The 19,605-nt window shown below is 42.3% G+C and overlaps 1 protein-coding gene across 2 annotated transcripts in view; it reads right to left on the bottom strand.

Annotated features, from left to right (window-relative positions):
* The window catches only part of INTS9 (integrator complex subunit 9), a 90,060-nt gene that overhangs the window by 9,796 nt on the left and 60,659 nt on the right, over window positions 1-19,605 (bottom strand). For both annotated transcript variants that reach the window (XM_036888953.2, XM_036888954.2), the window contains exons 9-12: window positions 13,484-13,595; window positions 8,455-8,635; window positions 5,285-5,345; window positions 1,505-1,676 (exon numbers count right to left, since the gene is read on the bottom strand). In XM_036888953.2, coding sequence (XP_036744848.1) covers window positions 1,505-1,676; window positions 5,285-5,345; window positions 8,455-8,635; window positions 13,484-13,595 — 526 coding nt within the window. The remainder of the gene's footprint in view (window positions 1-1,504; window positions 1,677-5,284; window positions 5,346-8,454; window positions 8,636-13,483; window positions 13,596-19,605) is intronic.

Below are 19,605 nucleotides of genomic sequence, written 5' to 3'. Positions count from 1 at the left end.
AATAGGAGAGGCCACCCTTAGCCCTACTACAGACAATGTTCTCCGGACCGCCTCCTGCTTATGAGCAAAACTTGGCAACGGGGAGGTTCTGGTACCGGTAATCAATATCTTACGGCCCCAATTTCTCTGCCTTTGGCCCAAAGGAGGCCTGGAAAAGTGAACAGCAGCATCTGATGCCACTTTTCTGAGCAGGCCTGCACTTTCTGCGAGGCCTTGGTGTTAGCAGGAGCCATCCGGGCACTCACGGCTGGGCCATGCTCTTTCCCTGCTGCACACGGACAAGACCTCATAGAACAACAGACCAGATACCGCCACTTGGCCACCATTAAAGATCAAGACAAAAATAAGACCCCTTGTAATCAACACAAAACCACAACACTGCCCAAACCACAAATGAGCAAACATTACCCTACCCGGGCTCCGTTCTCCTGCCTTCTAGATGATAATTAGGGTACTCTGTCACAGAGCTACTCCCACTCCCTGACACCCAGTCCAGAGCAGCGTCCCACATCTGTGAGCCCTCTTCAGAGTCACCACACACAAGCCCAAATCCATAAGAAGTTCTTACCATGCTGACAAGCTCACGCTGCCCCGTGGCACGTGCTGTCCCTCACTGCACTGAGGTAACCAACCCACCTCTGTTCAGCTCCTGCTGTGCTCCTGGCTGGAGGGCACTGGTGCTCCTCATAAACGGGCTGAGCACAGGGACGGGCCCAGAGCCCCTGACCCTGAAGCTCCGGCATAACGAGGACTCCACTCTGTCACTCAAGTCTTGAAGTAAATAGAAAACTCTAGGAAGGCAACTGGTGGTATTCTCAAAAGCCTTTATGCGCCAGACAAAATGCTTTCTTACAGCACTTCACTAACTGCAGAGGGCTGCTCAAGGAGGGAGCCAGTGATAACCCCACTCACAAGGAGGAAAGTGCAGCTCAGAGGTGAGGGAGCTCGGCTTAGGTTACAGTGAACTGGCCAGATTTCAGATCAAGTATTTTTAACCTCACTGCCCATGCCATTTCCAAAGCCCAAGTCTGTCTGAAGACCTTAAATTGATAAAATAATATACTGATTAAGTAAAACCCCTACTTGCCCTCATTCAAGGATGTTTTACTCTGAGGAGCTCATCTCCAGAAAGAGCTGCATGCCAGGGTCAACTACAACCCCAGGAGAAACGTCCATCTCAGGAAACAATTCCTGATGGGTCAAACTGGTTACTAGGATGGCCGTAGTTCTTGAGACAGCTTACAAAACCCTACCAAAAGCAGTTCAGTAGAAATCTGCCTCAGGGAAAAACCTACAGCGACAGACCCGGCGCTCTGCCTGGCACAGCTACCGGAAGAGTGTTTTGCTTTGCCCTTGCTGCCCCTGTGGCTCCTTCCTCCTGGGGCTTGCAGGACAGGGTGCTGGTCACATGGTTTCTTGTAAACCTCTTCCCAGGGCCTCCGCCTGCCTGGTGCACTCAGAGTTGGGCCCCGTGGCAAGGGCAGGGGGAGGATGCTTTGCTCACCTGTGAATATGACCGTGTTGAGACTAGATTTCCCCCAGAGCTCCATGAAATGGACCACGTCCCCAAACCGGAGGGAAGGGTGGCCCGTGAACACCACGCACGGCTGCCTGAAATCGTTGCTGAAGTCTCCGTGGATGCTGGGGTAGTGCTTCAGCTTGTTGGTCTGAATGAGCTAGAAAACATCAGAAGGCACATGAAGAGACATTAGCCCGCCTACACGGAAGGAGGCACCACCCTATAGGAGAGTGAGAGGGAAGAAATTTAAAAAAATACAACTGAATCTTATTAAAATTAGCCAAAGATCGAATTTTACCTACGATGTGACTTTCTGAACAGATGTCTCCCAGCATCAGGCCCTTTTGGTGACACTGACATACTTAACATTGACTCACTCAGGTCGTCATGGCCCAGGAGTCCCCAGTACCAGTTACTGTTTAACGTACAAGTAACCTTTCCCAAAGCTGTGAACCAACAAGTCTTGTCAACAATGGCGCCTCACACAGGAAAAACTGTTGACCAGCACTGGACCTCCTCTTAAGAAGTCAGTTGTAGATTATGTGGCAACTTAATGAAGATGAAAGCTAAACTGGCTTTCAGAAATTGGAGAGATGTTACGCCCACATGACAGAGAGCTGTGGTAAGAAACAGGTCATGCAAAGCCTCACTCTGGTCTCAAAATTGTATGTTTTGAACCAAAAAGGTCTCCCTTTCAGCACAAAATGTGAATTAACTCTCCCAGCATCAGGCCTGACCCAAGGCAACGCCACACTCAGTTACAGCCACAGACGGCATAGACGGTCCTGCCGATTCAGCCCTGCCCCTCTCCCCAACTCTGGCACCAAAAGGTCGGATGACAAACATCCAGATTTCAGAGACCTAACTATCAACTAGGCCACAGGGAGTATCAGATGCTGAGATGCTGTTTAATAGACAAAGACAGGGTCGGTGACAAGCTTAATCCAGAACGAATCCAAATGCCTAGGAGGGGAGCCCCGTCAACAACTACAAGTCCAAATGAAGTCACCCCAATAGCAAGAACATGGCCAGAATGGGACAGTCCCCAAATGGAAGCCAGACTCTCTTCACTTTAAAGATTAAATCTTTAATTCAGAGATGGCTTTTGTTAGCAAGAGTGCAGGGCTAGCCTGGAGAGCATAACTAGGTGTCACATGCTTGGCTGGAACGTATGTGCAAAGGAAAGCTGGGCAAACACTGAACTCCCACTTTGCTTCTGAGTTACATACAAATAAAACTGACCTACTTTATATAATTGGCCTGAACAAAACCATTACTTGCCCAAGTTAAATGTATGAGTGGCAAAGAGACTAAGTCTACTGTGTCCATAGCTGTCAAGATGAACGGGCTCCTAAGAAGAGCAGCAGGTCTTTCACATAACTGAAGGCACGTTTTAGGCATGACCTCCAGCTCCTGCAGCTCTCCTGATCAGTGCATTGAAACTAAGATAAATTCATCTCTTGTTTTGCCAACTGGATCTATGCTCCCAGCTGACTTCCTGTGTTTGACCATCGAGAATTCCATCTGCACTGATTTAAGCTCCAAACAGTACAGGCAATGAAGCTGCAGCAGAAGAATTCTTTTTTTTTATTAGTACCATGGGCAGAATTGTAATATCTCTTAATATCTCAATTATTTTTCTAGCATCAATTTCATTTGAGATCAAATTCATTTCGAGCATCAATTGTGGTAGTAACAGAGCCTGCAAAAACCCTGGCTGCTATGATGGATGGAGTATGAGGACTGAAAAATAACTTCCTTAGAATGTTCCACTTGAAATTCTGGTTCATAAATGGCCTGTCCTTTGGACTAGGGAAACAGTAGTCAAATTTAAGATAATTAGCAGGATATTCATTGCAATTTTCTCTATGAGTCAAATTGTAAGGTAAACAAATCAATTAAGTCTCTATACACACACATCTCTCTGGCTTAATGAAATTTTTACAAACTGGAAACTTCCATGTTCACACATACACACCAAGAAATGGCATTCCCAGCTCCTCAAAGATGCCTTTTCCACTTGCAGTTACCACTGTTCAACACCCCTACCTCCAGGATAACCCCAGCCTACTCTTGATACCATAGATGAGATTTGTGTGTTTCTGGACTTTAATATAAAAAAAAAATCACAATGTATCTACTCTTCTATCTGGCTTCTTTCACTCACATTATGTCTGTGAAAGTTATATTGTTGCATATAACTGACGTTCATTCATTTTCACTGATGGAAGGTATTCCAATGTGTGAATATACAACAAATCCAATACTACTGCGGGCATTTGAGTAGTTTCAGTACTATTACCAATTGTGCTCTGAAGATTTTTGTGTCTTTCGATGACATATCTACTTGTTTCTGTTCAGTATATGTTTCAGGAACAAAACTGCTGAGGTGGAAAAGTATGTTATATCTTCAGCATTGGTAGGTAAGTGGTTATGCCAATTTTAACATCCTTTTTAAAAAACAACAAAAAATTGGGAGTTTGTAATATAACAAAAAACTATTGTCCTATAGTAAGAGACTGGCTAAGTACATTATAGGATGTTCATATGACATGCGATGGAATACTAGGCAACAATAATAAAGATATGAGGCGTCTAGAAAAATGTCCACGACACACTGGTGAAAAAACATTGGAAACAAAACTAGGTGCACAGCTACATAAAAATGCTTGTCAGTTCTCTAAGGGAGGAGGAATCGTTCTTTTTTTAAATTGAGGTATAACTGACATATTACAGGCATACGCCATTTTACTATGCTTCACTTTACTGAGCTTGTGCATACATTGTGTTTTTCATAAGCTGGAGGTTTGTGGTAACTGCATTAAGCAAGTCTTTTGGTGTCACTGTTCAACAGCATTTGCTCACTTTGTGTCTCTGTGTCACATTTTGGTAATTTTCGCAGTATTCCAAACTTTCATATTGTATTGATCTGCGATTGGTGAATATAACTTGCTGAAAGCTCAGATGATGGTTAGCCATTTTTTAGTATTTTTAAATTAAGATATATACATTGTTTTTTAGACATAATGCTACTGCACATTTATAGACTACGGTATAGTGTAAACATAGCTATTATATGCACTGGGAAACCAAAAATTCATCTGACTCAGTTACTGCAGTATTTGCTCTGTTGAGGTGGTCAGAACTGAACCTGCAATCTCTCTGCCTGTGTATTAGCTGCAGACGTACAACATAATGATTTGATATTTGTATGTATTGCAAAAAATTCACAGTAAGTCTAGTTAACATCTGTCACCATAGACGGCTACAAATTTTTCTGTATGAGAACTTTTAAGATCTACTCTCTTAGCAACTTTTCAACATGCAATACAGTATTACTGACTATACTCATCACCTGTACATTACACCTCCATGATTATTTATTTTTTAACTGGAAGTTTGTTTCTTTTGACCCCCTATTTTTAAAACTGAAATGTTATTACTTTCATCATTAAAACTTTACATTTATGATCAACATAACTAACTCGAGAAGAGAGCTGGACAACAAATAAATCTGTTACACAACAAAGTTAATAGTAGATATTGGATAAAATTCCTCACCCAGTCAGTAGCACAGAGGTAGGTTATGAACTGTATGAAAATACTAGTAATAGAATGTATTAATAAAAAGAGAAAGTAAAAAATATTGCGTTAAGAGTGTTTCACTGTCACCTCCCATGGGAAACAAATAGAACTGCTGTTTCCTTCCACTTCCATTTATTTATAATTCTTTCTTGCTCTGCCCCAGTAATTCCATTTTCTTACCTCTGCATGAGGAAAAGGTGGTTCTGGGAGATAAACCTTTGTCTGTTTATTGTGACAGAGCCTTTGAGAGGAAAAACAGACCTGCAGGTTAGGTAGAGCACACAGGGCCATTTGCTGCCACCTAGTGGTAGCAGTGCAAACACTAAATAATAAAATAAAAATTTTTTCTATGAATAAAAGCCAGCATCTACAGAATATTTAGGACATAAGTCTCTTGTGAGCATTTTTTAACCTTTACAATTCCTCCATACATTATTTATTTAAAAATATGCTTGCTTTCTGGAATAATTTTATATTTATAGAAAAGTTGTGGAGGCATTACAGAGGGTATATACCCTTCACCCAGTGTCCTGATTAACACTGTACAGAACTGTGATACATTTGTTAAACTAAGAAATTAACACTTGTACGTTACAATTACCAAAAGTCCAGACTTTATTCAGATTTCCCCAGTTTTTCCACTAATGTCTTTTTTCTGTTCCAGGACACCATATTGCACTGTGATCCGTTTTGAGAAGGTGATACATCTTTTTCAGAGACACAACCTTCTGTTTTGCACAGGCACTAAGCAGCATCAATACTTCAAACTAGATAGTAACGATGTATCTCGATCTAGACACACTGTGAATGCTTTAAGTAGTCTGTTTTCTTGCCAGATGATATTTAAAATACGTAGATGTCTGGATAAAGCAAATGCGGCAAAAAGTTAACAATTGATAAACCAAGCAAGGTACACGGGTACTCTGTAAGTTTGATGTTTTTAGAAAGTTGGAAAAAATGTATGTAGTGGTGTATGTCTCTTGGAGCCCACTTCTGAGAGTTCCACCACAATAGTAGTAAAAGCATTTCAACACTTCTAACAGATACCACTTCTGGGAAAGTAGTTCAGGACTTCAGGGCTTGGCTTTTCACTAATACAATGCATTATTTAACTTTTCCTACCCTTAGTTTTCTTTAACCTTGTTTTGAAAAACATCACTTCATATCCTTTTTGGAGGAAGATGTAAATATGGAAGCAAGATACTTTTGGAAGGTTACTTTAGAATATCTAAACAGGCACCAGTACAGTTTGCATTTCAAAACTCAGGAAGAGACAAATCTAAGAGCTTAATTTAAAAATTACTTATAGACTGTTGCAAAGGATGTTATGGTACATAAATAGCATCAATATATAAAACTAAAATATTTCTGTCAAAAAAAAAATTAAAACCTAAATGTAATGTTTTTTCCTGGACTGGAATCCTGGAACAGACAATAGACATGAATGGAAAAACTCATGCAATCTGAATAAAGATTGGAGTTCAGCTAAGAATAATGTTTAATTGTTCATTTCTTAGTTCTGATATATGAGTACGGCCACAAATGATGTGAACATTAGGGGAGACTATGCAGAATGTACGTAGGAGCTCTCTGTACTGCCTTTACACTTTTCTGTAAATCTAAAATTAGTTTAAAGTAACAACTTATTATTTAAAAAAGCAAAATCAAAGACAAAATGCAGAAAGTGTCATGTGAAAAAAATGTTTGCAGAAATACCACAGAGAGTAGAGTTCAAGTAAATAGATAAGAAAGGCATAATATCTCTAAAAAGTAAATACACAAAAAGGTAATAATTTACAGAAGACAAAAATCTTCTGGAAAGCAATTTAGATTTGTATAATGAACATTAAAATATATTTATAACCACTTGTTCCAGTAATTCCACTTTTAGTAATTTACCTAAAGCAAAAGTTGTAGCCATAAATACATAGAATGATATTCACTGAAGATTTATTACTCAAAGGAGAAAAACTGGGAAAAGCCTGTCTGTCCAATAAGACAACGGTTAAGTGAATTATGCTATATACAAATGATGTCCGAATGATGTAATAATGCACTCATGCAAACATTACGTTCTCAAAGATTTTATAAGGCTCTAACATTAAAATTTTTAAAAACAGGATCAAAAATCAAATATTCAGCATGTTTCCTATAAAGAAAGAAGAAATCCATCAGAGGGCTAAAAGTGATATTATTTCTGGGTAGTGGGCTTATCAGTTCAGTTTTTTTCTACTGCGTTTTGTAACTTATTTATTTGTACACTGAACGTGTATTAGCTGGTCCTGGGAGCTCTCTTTCTCAGTATTTTTACTGGGGCTCTAGGCAATGAAACTCAGAACATGCTGATTACACGAGCAAATGATGCTCAGGGTACGCTACTAATCATTCCACACTACCTTCCTTTGTTTTGGGGGAGAAAAGACCCACTGCAAAGGCTACAATTCAGTGGGTACCAATCAAAGTGACAGTATTGCGAACAAACACGAGTAATATGCACATGGGCTGGAGAAGCCTGTCTGAATCTAGGTACAGGAAGACCGACCTTGACCGTAACTAAGAGGGGAGGAAAGTATGTCCTTAAAAAGGGTGGTGGTGATGGGGACAGCATGTGGGATGCTATGACAGAATGATGAGCAATCCTTTTTAAGTGGAAACTTAGTAGCCCACTGTGTCCCTGAGACAAGCACACTACCAAAAGGGACTAAACACCCTACGTGTGTGTCCTGCCCTGAACATCTGGGCACACCATTCTAAGGCACTGCTGGGGCTACTGGAAAAGCTATTTCCCCTTCCTTTTTCTAGCCAGGTGACTTAAACTTGCACCTACACAATCCTAAAAGGGTTCACTGACTTCATACTGTTTGATAATTTATCCACCCTAGGATTTGATCAATTTCCTGCTGTAATAAAGCTTAGTCATATCAAATATCATATTACTGAAATAAATAATTCAAGCTAGTTTTTCTTATCAGAGTTGGTATTATAAATTTAAGACAATATCAGCTTGGGCTTTAAAATTTTTTAGCTTTTAGAATGTAACTTCACTTTGTAACAGGCAGAGTAGAAGAAGGATGGATAGTTACTGATTTTCAAAGTGCTGGCTAAGCGACATCTTTGCTTTTCGGCTTCGCCTCCCTTGGTAACTTCTAAACGCTAGTGACATAGCAGATTTGGCTTTCATTAGTACAAGCTTCACATCACTGACATGGGAAAACAAACTGCAAGTTTCAGAGTAAGTAACATGAAAAAAACCCAGCATTATTTCTATTCTGTAAAATTGTTTTTTATTTTTAAAATTCCTTTTCTTACTGCTTGAATGTTCTGAATCACAGAGAAGAACACAGACATACCACTCAGCAAAAATCTGGGAGAACTCCAGTGAACTGTTAGCCACAGGGGAGATGAAGTAGAAGGGGATGTTGGAGAGGCCGGCCGAGTCGATGTATTGGTACAGACACTCCAGGAGGTCGTAGATCACTCCAGAAGGGTAGCAGGGCACCAACACGTTCCCGCCATTACGGACTGTCAGTGCTAGAAAAGTTGAAGCCAGAGGGAAAATGTTAGTATCCAAACACAGTTAAAAAGGTAGAATGGAACTTATGAAATTATATTTGGATATTTTTTTCCCACTTCTATTCATACAAGCCATTTCACATGTATAATAATCTGCTGCTTTTGAAGAACAGCAGGGAAGCGGGAGAGTTCAGAGCCCGACAATCAGCTGAGATTTTGGTGGAAGCCTCACCCCTGGGAACAGGGTGCGCAATTAAGGGCTTGGGTTGAAAGTTTACTGAGGGCAGCCAAGCTGCAGGACAGGCCCTCCTGCTCTTCTCTTTTCAGGTCCTGCTCACAGCTTTCCTGGATTTGTCTCTGATCAGTCTCTGACCACTGCGGAATGACCAACCAGGAAACAGGCCAAGTTTCTCGATTCATTTTAGTGGCATTTCCTTCCATTAATGTTTTGTAAGAAAATCCTCCATACTTTCAATACTTAACCTAAATGATCAAATGAGGAGTTGCACCTTCTGGGTATATTCGTATTAGAAGGTGTAAAACTGGCTTTAAAAAAAAGTCAAAGCCCTCTTAAGTTTGTTTCTGTTTGGTTTCCAAAACCAAATGAAGCAGCAGCTTTTGGTACAGAACTAGAAGTCTCTGGAGCCTTCTACTGTCCTCCATTCGCAGCTCTGACGGACAGGTTCTCCTAGGTGCTGCACCTGAGCACCGGCAGGCTGGCTCTTAGTGAGGGTGGCATTGTGGAAAAAGAAAACATCTGTGGTCAGGGCGCAGGAGGCCTGGCTCCAGTCCCGCCTTTGCCCAGTGACGGGATATCAGGGGCCACTACGGCCGTGATGACCTCAGCTTCCCCCTCACTTAGGAGAGGAGCAAACCGGATCAGGGGACTTCAAGCTTTAGTTGGTGTGAAGACTGCCAAGGGACATGTTGAAAATCCAACTTTTCTACTGGGTCTCTCCTCTCCCTAGAGAGTCTGACCGACTAAACTGCGGTAGGACCCCAAATCAATCAATCAATCAATTATTTACTTACTTACTTACTTATTTATTTTTAGGAGAGCAAGGCAGAGACTTTTTTTTAGAGAGAAAGCGAGAGGACAGAGCTCCTGGCTCAGGCCAGGAGGGGACAAGAGAGCCCCCAAATTTGCATTTTTAATAAGTGACCTCATCAATCTTGAGGCAGGTGGTTAGCGGATCCCACTTTGAGAAATAGTGGATCAGACATATGCTTCCTTTCAGACCTAAAGCCCCTTGAGTCTATGATTCTAGATTATAAACAAAGATTCTATTAGACTGGTCCAATAATTTTTCCAAGTTAAGAGTAAATTACTTTTGGCTTAATATCAGCAAAGAAAAAAAAAGACTATGATTATTAACAAGGGCAAGTGAAATTTCAAAGAATAGTGCCTTCCATTAAGTATAAGATGACAACCATTTCTCCCCCCTAGAGCAGAGATGACATCACTTACAGTTCCTAGGGGTGAAGGGCCTGAGCTCATTAACTCCTCCTTGGTGACTGTTGCAGATGAATGTTTGTGTCCCCCTAAAATGCACACATTGAAGCCCTAACCCCCAATGTGATGGTATTGGGGGGGAGGTCTTTTGGGAGGCAACTGGGTTCGGATGAGGCCATGATGGCATTACAGGCAGAGCTCATTTTATTATGCTTTGCAGATACTGTTTTTTTTTTTTTTACAAATTGAAGGTGTTTGGCAACTGTGCATCAAGCAAGTCTACCAGAACCATTTTTCCAACAGCATTTGCTCACCTGTGTCTCTGTGTCACACTTGGTAACTCTTGCAATATTTTAAGCTTTTCCATATTATTACATTTGTTATGGTGACCTGTGACCAGTGATCTTTGATATTGTAACTGCTTTGGACCATGATGCACCAAGGAAACTTAATTGATAAATGATGTGTATAAGCTGACTGCTCCACTGATTGCCTGTTCCCTCATCTCTCCCTCTCCTCAGGCCTCCCTATTCCCTGGGACAGAATGATATTAAAATTAGGCCAATTAATAAGCCTATAATGGCCTCTAAGTGTTCAAGTCAAAGGAAGAGTCAAATCTCTCATTTTAAATCAAAAGCTAGAAATTATTAAGCTTAGCAAGGAAGGCATGGTGGCAAAATAGGCCAAAAGCCAGGCCTCTTGCACCAAACAGTCAGCCAAGTTGTGAAAGCAAAGGAAACACTCTTGAAGGAAGTGAAAAATGCTGCTCCAGGGAACACATGAATGATAAGAAAGCAAAACAGCCTTACTGCTGACACGGAGAAAGTGTGAGCAGTCTGGACAGAAGGTCAAACCAGCCAAACCAGCCACAACGTTCCCTGAAGCCAAAGCCTCATCCAGAGCAGGGCCCTGACTCTCTTCAGTTCTGTGGAGGCTGAGAGAGGGGAGGAGGCTGCAGAAGGAGAGCCTGAAGCGAGCAGAGGTTGGTCCATGAGGATGAAGGAAAGAAGCCGTCTCCAGAACAGAGAAGTGCAGGTGATGCACAGGTGCTGATGCGGAAGCTGCAGCAAGTTATCCAGAAGGTCTAGCTGAGATCGTTCACGAAGGTGGCTGCACTAAACAACAGATTTTCAGTGTAGACGAAACAGCCTTCTGTTGGAAGGAGAGGCCATCTAGGACTTTCACAGGTAGAGAGAAGTCAATGCCTGGCTTCAAAGCTTCAAAGGACAGGCTGATTCTCTTGGTAGGAGCTAATGAGGCTGGTGACTTCAAGATGAAGCCGGTTCTTATTTACCATTCTGAAAATCTGAGGGCCCTTCAGAATTATGCCAAATCTCTGCCTGTGCTCTAGAAATGGAACAAAGCCTGGATAAAACTCACTGTTTACAACATGGTTTACTGAACATTTTAAGCCCACTGCTGAGATCTACTGCCCAGAAAAATATATACTTTAAAAGATTACAGCTCATTGACAATGAACCTGGTCACCAAGTGCTCTGATGGAGACGTGCAATGAGATTCATGCTGTTTGCATGACTGCTGACACAACGTCTTTTCTGCAGCCCATGGATCAAGGAGTCATTTTAGCTTTCAAGTCTTCTTATTGAGTATGTACAATTCGTAAGGCTATAGCTCCCACAGACAGTGATTCCGCTGATGAATCTGGGCAAAGTCAACTGAAAACCTTCTGGGAAGGATTCATTATTCTATTTGCCATTCAGAACATTTGTAATTTGTGGGAAGAGGTCAAAAGGTCAACATTAACAGGAGTTTAAAAGAAGTTGATTCCAACCCTACTGGATGATTTTGAGGGGTTCAAGACATCAGTGGGGGAAGTCACTGCCGATGTGGGGGAAAAAGCGTGAGAACTACATGCAGTTAGAAGTGGGGACTAGAGATGGGACTGAGTTACTGAATCTCAGGATCAAACTTGAACAGAGGATTTGCTTCCTATAGATGAGCAAGGAAAAGTGGTGTCTTGAGATGGAATCTGTTCCTGGTGAAGATGCTGGGAAGATTGTTGAAATGACAACAAAAGATTTGGGATATTATATAAACTTGGATGATAAAGCAGTGGCAGGGCCTGAGAGGACTGACTCCAATTTTGAAAGAAGCTTTACTGTGGAAAAATGCCTTCAAACAGCATCACCTGCTACAGAGAACTCATTCTGGAAAAGAAGAGTCAACTGATTTGGCAAACTTTACTGTTGTTTTATTTTTAGAAAATTGCCAGACACCCCAACCTTCAGCAGCCATCACTCTGATCAGTCAGCATCCTCAGCACTGAAGCAAGACCCTCCACTAGCCATGAGATTATGACGCTCTGAAAGCTTACTTGATGGTTAGCGTTTTTTTTAGTAGTAAGAACTTTTAAATTAAGGTATGTACATGGTTTTTTAAGACATATTAATGCTATTGCACACTTAATGGACTATGGTATAATATAAACAAAACTTTTATATGCACTGGGAAACTAAAAATTCATCTGATTTGCTTTGTTGTGATACTTGCTTTATCGCAGTGGCCTGGAACTGAGTGTGCAGTAACTCTCGTCTGTCCGCAGTGCCCGCATAAAATGAGTAAGAGACTCCAGTGTGGCTTCTCTCTGCCACCTGAGGACGTGCAGTAAGAAGGTGGCCGTTCACAAGCCAGGAAGAGGGCCCTCACCAGTACCCAACCACGCTGGTAACCTGATCTCAGACTTCCCATCCTCCAGCTGTGAGAAATAAATGTTGTTTAAGTCACCCAGTCTAGGGTATTTTGTAACAGCAGCCCAAGCTAAGATAGTAATGTACACTCTTCTATAAGAGAGGTGGGACTTAAAGATTTTACTGACAGTTATATCCACAGAAACATCCATTTCTTCCAGTTGGCAAACATCCTACAAGTCTCTCAAGTTAGTCTTCTCCAAAAGAAGAAAAAACATCAACCAATTATTGGTGGGGCAAAACAATATCTGTTTGGTTTATCAGTGTTGTGAATTGGAAGTATTAACAGTCTTTTCTGTGTTATTTGAAAGGCAAAGATGTGATTCTCCCCTTCTTTGAAAACTGCTATCTGGTAAGAATCCCCACTACACCCCCAAATCCCAGCAAAATGCAAGAAGAGTAAGAATTTTCTATATAAATTAAGTGGGAGAATTTTGAGCACTTGTTGTATAAACTGCTAAAAATTTGAATTTCATGTTAGAACAACCATTCTCACTGTATCTTCAGCTCTAAGTTGCTTAAGAATTGCTTTTATTGAGAACAGTAGAGCTTTGAAGGATGGGCAGAAAGGGTGGGAGTAAATAGGAGAAAAGGCAGGTGGGGAATGTGAGGAGAAGGGCAAATACCACTACAGAAGCGAGATATGGAAAAACACATTTACATCATTTCATCCCATCCCATTCAGAATTTCAGTTGGATACATACCCAGGTTGCTGCAGAACTCTCCCACCATGCCATCTGGGTTTGCAGTGGGAATCTGGGTAAGGCCTGTCAGAATGAGAACATCGCTGTTTTTGAGAGAAGCTTGGTCCATAGGCTGAAAAACCACAGAGAACTAAGGTCAGTAATTTAAAAAGGAATGCTATCCACAGGTAGTAAAGGTATAAGAAAATATAGCCATTGCTCTTTCTGTGTCAAACTCATTGCCAAGTCCTCTTACTTCCTCTAATGAAAAGCCAGTCATTGGAAATATATCCCATGCTCATGGATAGGAAGAATTAATATTATCAAAATGGCCATTCTGCTCAAAGCAATGTAAAGACTCAGTGCAATCTCCATCAAAATACTAATGGCATTTTTCAATGAACTAGAACAAAGAACCCTAAAATTTGTATCAAATCACAAAAGACTCTAAATAGCCAAAGCAATCTTGAGAAAGGAGAACAAAGCTGAGGGTATCATGCTCCCTGATTTCAAACTATACTATAAAGCTACAGTGATTAAAGCAGTATGATACTGGCATAAGAACAGACCCACAGATCAATGGAACAGAACAGAGAGCCCAGAAATAAACAAACGCATATATGGTCAATTTATGTATGACAAAGGAGCCATGAATATGCAATGGGGAAAAGACAGCCTCTTCAATAACTGGTGTTAGAAAACTGGACAGCTACAAGCAAGAGAATAAAACTGGATTATTGTCTACTCCTTATACAAAAAGTAAACTCGAAATGGATCAAAGACCTAAAGGGAAGACATGGTACCCTAAAACTCTTAGAAGAAAACATAGGCAAAAATCTCTTCAACATAATCATGAGCAAATTTTTCCCTGAACATCTCCTCAGACAAGGGAAACAAAATGATCAAGTGGGACTACATCAAACTAAAAAGCTTCTGTACAGCAAAGGACACCATCAGCATGACAATAAGGCAACCTGCAGTAGGGGAGAATCTATTCATAAGTGACTTATCTTATAAGGGGTTAACATCCAGGATATATGAAGAACTCATATGTTTCAACACCAAAAATCCAAATGACCATATTAAAAATTGGGCAGAGGACCTGCACAGGCATTTCTTCAAAAAAGAAATACAGAGGACCAACATCGCTGATCATCAGGGAAATGCAGATAAAAAAACCACCTCTCACCAGTCACAATGGCCACTATCCAAAAGACAAGAAAGAACACGTGTTGGCGAGGATGTGGAGGAATGGGAACCCCCCTACACTGGGGGAATGTCAACTGGTGCAGCCACTGTGGAAAGTAGTATGGAGGTTCCTTAAAAAACTAAAAATAGAAATACCACATGACCCAGCAATACCACTTCTGGGAATATACCCAAAGAAAACAAAGCCACTAATTCAAAAAGATATATGCACACCTATGTTCACAGCAGCCTTATTTACAATAGTGAAGGAATTGAAGCAACCCAAGTGCCCATCCTCAGATGAGTGGAAAAGAAGATGTGGTGCATATACACAATGGAACACTACTCAGCCATAAAAAAGAAGGAAATCTTGCCATTTGCAGCAAGATGGATGGACCTAGAGGTTATCATGCTAAGTAAAATAATCCAGGCAGAGAAAGACAAACACCATATGATCTCACTTATATGTAGAATAGAAAAGTAAAACAAACAAACAAAAAACAGACCCACAAATATAGACAACAGACTGTTGGTTACCGAAGGGATGGGGCTGGGAGGCTAGGTAAAACAGGTGAGTGGATAAAGAGGTACAGACTGCAAATTGTAAAATAAGTCATAGGAATGGACATACGACACAGAGAATATAACCAATAATACTGTAATGTCTTGGTATGGTAATGGGGTAACTATACTTACCGTGGTAAGCATCTAGTGTGTAATTACTGAGTCACTACGCTATACATCTGAAACCAATACAGTATTGTTTATCAGCTTGGGAGGGAGGAAGGGAGGAGGGAAGAAAAGAAAAGAAATTCTATCAACAACAACAAAAGTCTGTCACTGAGCAGTGGTTGCCCAAGAGGATGGGAACTGATGGGAGGAGGTATGAAGGAACTTACCAGAATGATAAAAAAGTTCTATGTCTTGACTAGTGTGGTAATCACATGATATGAAAATTCAGACTTGGTCATTTAAGATCTTCGGATTTCACTATACATAAATTTTAACTTAATGAAGAGAAAGTATATTATCTCATTAAGAACACTTCGCTCTTTCAAAATGCTACCCTACACAAATGATTGGTAGTTCTGAGGGTCAGAATCACCTGGAGGGTCTGCTAAAACACGGATCGGGGGCCCCACCCCCAGATTCTCTGATTCAGCCTTGAGGTGCGCCTGAGAATCTGCATTTTGGAGATGCTCCTGGTGCTGGTCTGGGGATGACCACTCCTTGAGAACCAGAGCCCTGTGTAACTGGCTTCTCAGAACAGCTCTGTGAAGTCTATGAAATATGTGTACAGTATGAAAATACAGAAGCTGGGATGCGAAGAGCTGAGGTGATGCTCCCCACCTCAGTGGCAGAGGAGCCAGAAGGAACACTGGATTGGGAACCAGAAATGTAAAGCCTCCTTCCAACTCCATCACTAGTCACAGGACCTCAGCCAAGGCTCTGAGCTGGGTTTCTTATAAATATTATGTTGGAAAGCTCATGAATGTTTTCATTTTGTAACACAGCTTTTCCTCCGTTTCATGTAACTTACCCACTGGAACATCACAAGAAAAAACGCCAGAAACATGATTTACTAAGGAACTGCATCCTTCCTTTCTCTGTTCCACCTGGGTTTCCCAATACGGAATAAAATGCCAAACAGCAGCACAGCAGAGACAATCTGCATTGTTACCTCTGAATATACTCGTCTTTTGTGGACTTCCCTTTAGCATTTTATGTAAGCGTGGATGTATGGGCTTATTATTTTGAAATACCATGATTGTGGTTATATTGGCTGCTTTATAACCGGAAAGACACTTCTTTAACATGGATACAGAAAAAGTATGGTTGTGACAACTACGTATAAGAACCTTTCCCCTGCCCGAGCGGAACTGACCTCCCACTTGTACCCCTCCAACAGGTGCGAATGCATTCACTGCTTCCACGAAGGAAGGAAGGAAGGAAGGAAGGAAGGATGACATACGGTGGCTTACAGAGGCACACGTGTGAATCAGTTCACTGTGTGCACGCAAACAACAGAAGGACACCGGAATGGTGCCAGAGGGGACCAGGCTTTGCCGCATAGCATATTTAGCTAAAAATGACAGCAATTTGGTAAGGAACCTATCCGAACAAGCCGGTAGTGATTCAGAGTGCTGATGGGGTCTGAGGAAACTCTCTCTGAACCTCCGTCATCAGCACTGCCTTCCTTTGAAAATTAAATGCCCGTGAACACAGAACCAAAGCAGTGCTGCGCCGTGAGCACTGCCGAGGGAGCTGCCGACGCTTCATTCCCAGGCTGCACGAGGCTTCTGTAACGTCAGCCCTCTATCAGAGACATTTCCTGCTGACCCCCAGGGCTACTGCAAAGAAGCAGGCTGAACAGGCTTTTAGTGCCACTCTCCAAGCCAAGCCTACACCGCCACCATGTCTATCTCACCACCAAAGGGCGCATGTGTATACTGCTAGTGTCTGTGGCCCCTGGCTGAGGGCTTCGAGTAGGAACATTTTATTCAAACACACAAAACAGAAAGTTCCACTTTGTCCAAGGCTCAAATAAGAATACTTTATAAAAGATGACAGTCACAGTCAAACTTGTGGAATAAAATTGTGGAAAACTCTTGGCCCAGAGGTGCTGTGGCCATTGTGCTGGTCGTCTGTAGTTAGTTTCTACTGGACGCTTCGCACAGGGCACGAGAAAAAGGAGACTCAGTCTCTAGGCCCTAGAAGCTGGTAATCTGGTTGAAGACAAAACATTTATGTACGACCAAAAAAGAGGATTTTTCAAAAAGCCATAGAAAACAGAAATGCAAATTTCAAGAGCTGATGCTGAGCATATATGCACCAAGAGGGCTGCAGACCAGGTAGCTCAGCCAGGGAGGTCACTTGCACATGGCACTTTGGCAGATGAAGTTTTGGTTCTAGTTTTCCTTCTTTGTCTAAGGAATTTAAGACTCAATTTCAGACAGCCTTTGTAACAGCTGTGGGACACCCCTTTCATCCCCCACACCAAGATGTCCCTACTACATGTGCCCCCATGGCCTCCACGACTCTGTCCCGGCACTAATGACACTGAATCGTAACTGCCTATTTATTTGTCTGTGTCCCCACAGGACTAAGAAGCCTTCCCAGGGTTAGGCCTCTGTATCCTTAATTTCCAGCAAAAGGCCAGGCACACAACAGTTAATAAACATTTGCAGAATGAATGAATGCATAAAAGAACACAGCCTGGCAGGAAATGTGAGAGCACTCCATGCTGGGAAATGGTGTCTTCAGAGTTAGAAGGGTGAGAGTAAGCTTGCCAGTTGTGGGGGGCAGGGCAAGGCAGGGCAGAGGGCAGAGTGGGGCAATCTGTCCGGCCAAATATGCATTCTCTTGGCTCAAACAGAAAGTCTACTTGGGGGCCGAGAGGAGAGATTATTAGAAGAAGAGAAAGTACTCATTGGTAAAGGGCCAGAGAGGTCTCATTCATGAAGACGGATAGGTGGGCAATCGGGACTCAACAGTCTGAAGCAGGAGAAAGGCATTTTGGTGACAGTAATTACAGATGACAGCTGAAGGAGTGGGGTGAGTCCACACAAGGGGGATCACTCTGCAGGCCCCTATGGCAGCCCAGACAGAAAGGGAAAAGGATTTATAATTTCGTGGCAGTTACAGAGATGGAAGAGGCAGATCTGCACAACATCCCTGAGAACAACTGATGGACATTTTGGGAATGGACTGGATGCACAGGGCCGTGGAGAAGCAGGACTTTAAGATGGCTCTACAGCCTGGAGTCAGAAATGTATCACAAAGAAACCTGGATGCAGTGATTTAGAGGAATAGGCTAGCAGTCCAGTGTTGGCACGCTGCGGGATGGGTCGAGCCCAACTCTCCAAACCAGCCAGGAACTACCTGGAGCTCAGCTTTCCCACTGCCCACACCCCCAAACAGATGAGGTGTGAAATTTACTGGTCAGCGCCACATTCACAGTGATGACAACAGCTTTGTCTCCTCAGGACTGACCCGGGGAGGCACTGCTGTGGCTTTGGGACAACCTGAGGCTGTGTCCACGGGGAGGAGAAAGCTTCTGGTCCTCAGCCCAACAGCTGAGGAGGGGGCTGTATGCTGTGGCTTTGTCCTGGGCATTTACTGTAAATAGCATTTAGGGACATGGCTATGTCCTTTAATGCAGGATGAGTGGGCCCTCCTGGACATACCCCAGGGAAAGCCGTACAAGATGGGATGCTGGACAGTGTCAGTCACCTGGTCTCCGTAGATGAACAGTGGCCCAGAGAAGCGAAGGGGGCATTTTCATCCTGTCCGCTCTTGAGTGGAAAGGTCAATACGCAGCCCAGGCCTGGCTGGGTGCCCCCAGAGGAAGAGCACGGGGAGCAGTGCAGGTGCTCCCTGCGGGTCAGGTGGCCGAGCAGCAAATGAAACCCAAGGAGTGGCATTTCACAGATGTGGGGAAATGTCTGTGTTGACACTACAGTCCAGCTCTCTGTGTGCACGAGGGTACCCGTGAGGCTTTAATCCGTTTTGTAACAGGGAAAGAGACACTCCCAGGGAATTCCCAGGGACTGAAAATGACTGCAAGATCCTCATGAGGCCAGGCCTGGAGGGAGGGGCAGCAGCCCGCAGATATTTCCCAGGCATACCTTGAAGGACATAGATTTTACATCAGCAGACTAAGGAGTGGCTGAAAAATGTTGATGTGTTTACACAACATCAAGTTACAGGTTTATTACAATAAAAAAAATACAGTAAAAAACAAAACAGAAAACCATTTATTATAAAGCACCCAGAACAAAACATTGCATAAACAATGACAAAACATTTGAGGAGTTCAGAGGCAAGAAAAAAATGTGAAAAACAGAGTAAGACAGACAGACCTACCCAAGCAACTGCCTTAGCTCTAAAGATTCAGGGAATCCAAACTTAAGGTAGCTTTAGATTTAAGAGAAGAATCTACATTTATTACTGCC

The sequence above is a fragment of the Manis pentadactyla genome, chromosome 1, assembly GCF_030020395.1.
Source record: "Manis pentadactyla isolate mManPen7 chromosome 1, mManPen7.hap1, whole genome shotgun sequence".
Taxonomy (NCBI): domain Eukaryota; kingdom Metazoa; phylum Chordata; class Mammalia; order Pholidota; family Manidae; genus Manis; species Manis pentadactyla.
The sequence above is the reverse complement of the archived record's forward strand: the minus strand, read 5'-3'. Positions and strand labels throughout refer to the sequence as shown.